At 28.2% G+C, this 6,528-nt stretch overlaps 1 protein-coding gene across 4 annotated transcripts in view; it reads right to left on the bottom strand.

Moving 5' to 3' along the window:
* Positions 1-1,187: 1,187 nt before the first annotated feature.
* LOC142324690 (serine-enriched protein-like) overlaps positions 1,188-6,528 on the bottom strand; it is an 88,587-nt gene continuing 83,246 nt past the window's right edge. For all 4 annotated transcript variants that reach the window (XM_075365587.1, XM_075365590.1, XM_075365589.1 and 1 more), the window contains 2 exons: positions 2,362-2,479; positions 1,188-1,302 (listed from right to left, as the gene is read on the bottom strand). In XM_075365587.1, coding sequence (XP_075221702.1) covers positions 1,295-1,302; positions 2,362-2,479 — 126 coding nt within the window. In that variant the 3' untranslated portion in view covers positions 1,188-1,294. The remainder of the gene's footprint in view (positions 1,303-2,361; positions 2,480-6,528) is intronic.

The raw sequence follows: 6,528 nt of genomic DNA, 5'->3' as shown, positions 1-6,528 counted from the left end.
TTTCTTGAAACAGCATTACGGCTTCTTTAATAAGTTTTTAGTCTTTGATTTTATTATCATTCTCTAAATAGCCAAACGTAGCCAGGTAATCTATCACAGAACTGTTATGGTCTTCTATTTTGTAACCATTCATCAAAACCAACAGTACAGTATATGTCATAAACATTTTCATAGTTGAATATATAAAGAAGACGTGGTGTTGTAATTCATTTATTGTATCCACATTATAAAAAGATTAACATCTCCAGCTTCTATTTCATTAAGTACTACTTGATCTGATATATAAAATCCTAATACCTCCACAGATATCGCACAGTATTCGTCCCCATTATAACGTGGGGATGTGATCTAGTTCTGTGACAAAATGTGTTACAAAAGCTCAATAACATTTACCTCTATACTAATGAACTGCTGCTGTTAGCTCTGAACTAAACATATGTAGTATGGTATTAATTGATTAGTATCAATTCATGTGCATACAGATGTAGATCAACCGGTAAATATATACACAATAGCATCGGCTGGAACTCCAGCTGTTGAAAGGTATCATTCATTCTCTTGTGAACAACATTTTCTTGTGGTATGTTTTATTTTTACTGAATTTGCCTCAAACATTATGAGGCAAATTTCCCCTCATCCCTTATTCCTTTTTCCATCTTGCCTTTTACGCAAAAATATTTCTTTTATGTAAATAATAGATATTCTGAATAGGAGCCAAATTGGACCATAAATACAATTTTTTTGAAATATCTTGACCCCTGTGCCACCTAGCGGGTCCAAACTAATTTAGAAACCTTCAAAGGCATGCACACAACTACTCATGAAAGTTTTGTTGCAATCAGATGAATGTATAGGAACACATATGGGTCAAACAAACAAACATTTATATATATATAAACTATATATATATCAGTGTGTGTGTATGTATATATATACACATACACACACACACACACACACACACACACACACACACACACACACACACATATATATATATATATATATATATATATATACATATAAGTGTGATCTTATATATATATATATATATATATATATATATATATATAAGATCACACTTATTATTATCTTTAAAGTATGTAATTTTATTATAAGACAAATTTGATTAAAATCCAACTTAAAATAAAACAAAATCTACCTGAAACATTTGTAATTTGTAAATTCATCAGCACTCAATTCTTCTCTCGCTAAAATTAAACGAACAACATGCTGTGGTAATAAAGTAAATGAACCAAGGTTTAAAACCTCATTACCATGTTCGTCAACAAACTCAAGAACCTGAAAGTTGTGAATAAAATACAAGTAAATAAATAATTAAAACAAAAGATAATCTGATAATTATAAACAATTAAGAACTTGCCTCACCTATTTAGTCCAAAAATAATATATAGCGCTTAATTCTTAATTACAAAATTTTTGGTTTTGATTCTGTGTAATTTACGAAGGGTGTAACTTGAATGAAAGGTGTTTCCAATGAATAATTTCAATTTTAACAAACAACTTAGATCCTAAATAAGATATATGAAAAATTTTATTTAAATCAGAGGTGAGTTCCTAATTTTACATAATTACAGAAAATTTGTATGGCAAAAATTAGAAAATCATTTTTAATTTTATACTACACCAGTAATTACAAGATTATAATAAACTTTATAATTACCGACAAAAACCATCATAAATAAACCAAAATTAATAGGAAGCTAAATGTAAACTTACGAATTTACATAAGTATTTTCAAATCCAATGAATCATCAATTATTTTAGGTAATGTATTACCTTTGTCATAGGTAAAACTGATAGTTAATATGATCAGTTGAATTAAAATTGGATTTCAACTAAGCTAGCTATCAATTCAAGTGTGGCAATTTAAATAATTCATCATTTTTAATATTCAACTATTTATTTATGAATCTTCATTTATGTTTATATTTCTAGACCCGTTGGATTGGTCTAGGACAGATTCCCAAACTGTGAAGGGAGGGAGTGAGAGAGATAGGTGGGGAAGAGTAATTCATACAGCATATAATACAGTAGCATACAGTTTTCTTGTCAAATTCAATAATTTTTTTGAGTTCTTTTCACAATTATGCGTTATGTTTTTTTTTTTTTTTTAAATACAATTGCGAAATAAAAATACATAAGTATAAAAATGTCATAACCATCTAAATAAATCTATGAAAAATAAAATCAGCAAAGACATATATGGTAAGGTATGACTAAATAATTAAATACAAATAACTAAAAAATGATTTCCTACTTGTTACCAGAAAAACAGTATATTTATAACACCAACAGTTCAAAACTGTTATGACAAAATTAAAAAATATAATTAACTACCCAATAATGTACGAGGCTGAAGAGTAACACAGCCAGTATGTATGTATTCAATCAACTGTCTAAATACGTCTGGTTCAAATTCTTCAATAATTAATGTAAAATGCTGATTTGAAGCAGGCTAAATAACAAATAATAAAAACAATATGTAAATAAATAACATTATTAATAAATAATACTAAGATAATTTTAATATTAAAGGTGAGGCTACATCAGATGCTGACTTGATTAGAGTAAATGCACTTGAGTGCGGCTTCCAGGCCAAATATGAGTTTACTTTGTTGTAAAACCTTGCTAAAGAAGTATATCCATTCTACTCACACTCTGAGATTTGTACTAACAAACTCCAGATTATGAATTTGAATTTTTGGTGCACAGTGAAAAGAAAACAAAAATGGATGAATAAATATGTAAAGAAAAAAGATAAAAATATGGAAATTTCCACTCATTAATTTGTAAATTTTATTTTCAGTTTTGTTTATTATAGTATTCTCCCATATTAAATCTGTCAATTTTCTTTTTTCTATTTTATTAGTAAACTGAAATGGTTATTAAACTGTACTCTGTAACAAACAAAATGTGTAAATATTAAGGAGAGAAACACAAATCAGTGTTCTCAAAACTATTTCGAAGAGGTAGGGGAACTTGATTAAATATCAACCCAAGAGCACTACACAATTTTATCTGTGAAGTCAAGTCTAATCAGGAAATAATTTAATTGTCCTCATTAGAAAATGAACGATTGGATTTTCTAACATAATCGCAGTCTAGTCAGGTAAAGTCAAGTAAGAGTCAGTGTAGCTTCACTTAAATAATAACAAATATAATAAAATATATCATATACTAATGAATTGCTTATTACAGATAAACCCAAGAAATCAAATTTTATTTATTGAACAGCATTACAAAACATAGAAACACTTTAAAACAATTAAATATTAAATAACTTACTCTCAAAATACTAATTTTTTTTTTTAGAGCTAATTATAAGCACATTATTCAAGAGAGTTACTAGTAGTAACACAACTGTTAATGTCACCTATTTTAAAATATTAAAAACCCGTTCAAATATGTACTTGAATAATATAATTAATCTATATTGCGTTAATTCTTTTAATATGATATTTTTTGAATAATTTAGTGCAATAGTGAAATTTTGCACAGAATTGTGGATAAATTTGGTGTCATTTTTTTGCACAATTTCTACACAAATTTTGTGCAATTGTGAATCTTATATTGTTCAAAAATACTGAGATATCGTATACAAAAAATTTATATGCTGTGTTTAAATGTCTTTATATGAGTCTGTTCTGTTTCTGAGACGATTTGCAATAATCCTGAAGTCTAATCTGTATAATAATAGGTTGCTGTATTTATTATAGTATATTTTTTTATTGTTTTCTATAATCTGTTTGTCAATTTGAAAGAAGCACCATATTCCTTTATTATTAAACATTTTCAGGGATTTTTTAAAGATCAGCAAAAGGCTCTTTTCCGAGAATGTTAGCCATTTTACCTAATTGTTGGTTAATATATGTTAGTTGTTTTTTGTTGTGAAGCAGATGAGGTTCAGTCAGAAAGTTCTCAGCCTTAAACAGAGATGGCAGAAATATGTCAACGCTTTTTATAAAGTATGATCTTTTAGATAGTGTGTTGCAAAATTCCAGATGAATGAGTTCAGTTGCTTGTTTCTGATAATAAAGTAAAGCAAACAGGGTTCGATATTTTCTGAAAATTGGATAAAATTGGGTTCAAGCTATTATAAAGTATTTTGCTTTAAAAGGTTTACAAACCCATATGGATATAGAAAAAAGAGTTAGATTCCATTTTATAGGAATTTTCCCCCTTTGTTTTCAATAGTAAAAAATTTATCTGCTTAATTTGAACATGGTCACATATAAATTCAAGATGATAAACACCTAAAAACTAACAAAACCATCATAAAAATCTACAGTTTCGTACTAAATTATAACCAACTGAAGGTAAGCGAGCTTACTGATATGACAAACATCTCGACAGACTGTCCCACTACATTTTACATAATCTTTTAGGTATGAAAAAGCTTTCTACTTGATGAATGCTGCATTTGTTAACAATCAACCAAAAATGCATTCAATTGAACACTTCTAAAGGGGAATTATTTAAATGTGATTTCACTGAGTTTCTTCAACATTTTATAACAGTAGATGAAATATGGACTCACTATTATATATATCAGACATGAAATAGCAGTCCAAACAGTGGGTGGGAGCAAGTGAAAGTGCATTAAAGAAAGCGAAAATGGTTGCATCTACAGAAAAAGCCGTAGCTGCGGTTCTTTGGATTCACATGGTGTGGTACTCATAGAATATCTGGAAAAAGGCAGGACCATCACTGCGAATATTAAGTTTCATTACTGATATTATTGAAATGTGCTATTAAATTGTCTACATTTGGCCAAAAGGACTCTTTCACCACAGTAACACGCCTGGGGATTGCACATACATCTCAGGTTGCATCCTGGCTGAAAAACTCCATGACCGCCAGTGATTCCCAGACTTTTCTAAGTCAAAGCACCCTTTCCAAGTCGCAGATTTTCAATTAAAATTTTTCCATGGCGCCCTACCCTAAGTAAAAGTATGACTACCTGTAAGTAAGTGATAAAAATAAATAAAAATCGTGTATCTTCATTTTTTTTACTTTAACATTAAATTAATAATTATAAATGTCTTGTTTTAATTAATAATGAAGCTTTTACAATATTTTAAAGCACCCCTGTGAAGAGATCGTGGCTCCCCGGGGTGCCAGGGCGCACAGTTTGGGAAACACTGACCCATGCTTTAACTTGCTTCCACATGACTGTATTCACCAAATTTGGCTCTCAGCAATTGCTTTTTCTTTCTAAACCTGAAGAGGTAGCTCATTAGATGAAGATTCACTTCAAATGATGTGGTCAAATCTGAGACAAGCATTTATTTTGAATTCGACAAGTCACATTATACTGAAGGTATTAAAAAAATGGAAAGTTACTGGTCTAAATCTATCTAACTGCAAGATGATTATGTTGAAAATAAAAATTTCTGAAAAATCTTTTATTTCCTCTGTCAGATATAGAACTTTGAAACAGTCCTCATACAGGTAGTATGCTTCAAGAGAAAACAAAAAACATACCTTAACCAACAATTTTTTTTTTTGAGTTCTAATTAACTTTGAAAGATCCGATGGGAAAAATTGTTCCAGTGTTTTGAAAACAAATCAATAAATATTTAATAATTCTATTAGCTGGTTTTCCAATGATACTTTTAATAACTAATCATAGTTTTATAATACGTATAAATTTAAATGACTTGCCATTAATTGAATAATTTCAAAACATTTTTTGATTGTATTATACAAATTCTGCATTGTTTTTGCTAAAACAAATGTTATGATTTAAAAGTAAGATTTTTATATTTAACATAGTATTTTTATACTGAACAGTGTTTTTTCTAAACTGCATATTTAACCGTAACTACATATAAATTCTCTTCCTTCTGTTAAAATACGGTAATATATTTTTTTTCAAAAAATATTCAGTGAAAAAAGAATTAAAATAATAATACATAAATAAGTTATTCAAAAACTAAACTCCTTTCTGGTTATTGAAAATAAACCAGTTACCACAGCAACATGATGCATGTACAACAGCTACTAACATTTATAATTCTGTTACACACTCATCTGTCATCCATAAGTAAACAACAAGTAATGTAAAGCTGTCATTGTTTCACACACCAACTATAGAAGTGAATAGCATAATTAGTTTTCTACATTAAAAAAAGACAGAACTGCAAGATCATATTTATGAAAGTTTAGTTATGAATAATTAGTGCAAGAAATTTATAGAAAGAATAAGACAAAAGAAAATCTAAGCAAACAATATGGAACCAAGAAGTGGATGGATACAACCGTTTTTAAACTGAAAAAGATTTCTCAACTGAATCAATGGAACATGCACCACAATAAAATTATAATTTCATTACAAATCTTTAAAGATATCAAATATTTTATAATAGATAAGTTATTAATAATTACAGATAGGCATTCACGTAAATTTATTAGAAATTTAAAAGATGATATTAAATTAAGAAGGAAATGAAGAAAAAATTGTCTAATGAACATAAATTAAAAAATATTTAATACACTTTTGTC

This window comes from Lycorma delicatula, chromosome 5 (genome assembly GCF_047948215.1).
Source record: "Lycorma delicatula isolate Av1 chromosome 5, ASM4794821v1, whole genome shotgun sequence".
Taxonomy (NCBI): domain Eukaryota; kingdom Metazoa; phylum Arthropoda; class Insecta; order Hemiptera; family Fulgoridae; genus Lycorma; species Lycorma delicatula.
This window is presented reverse-complemented; position numbering and strand designations above follow the sequence as displayed.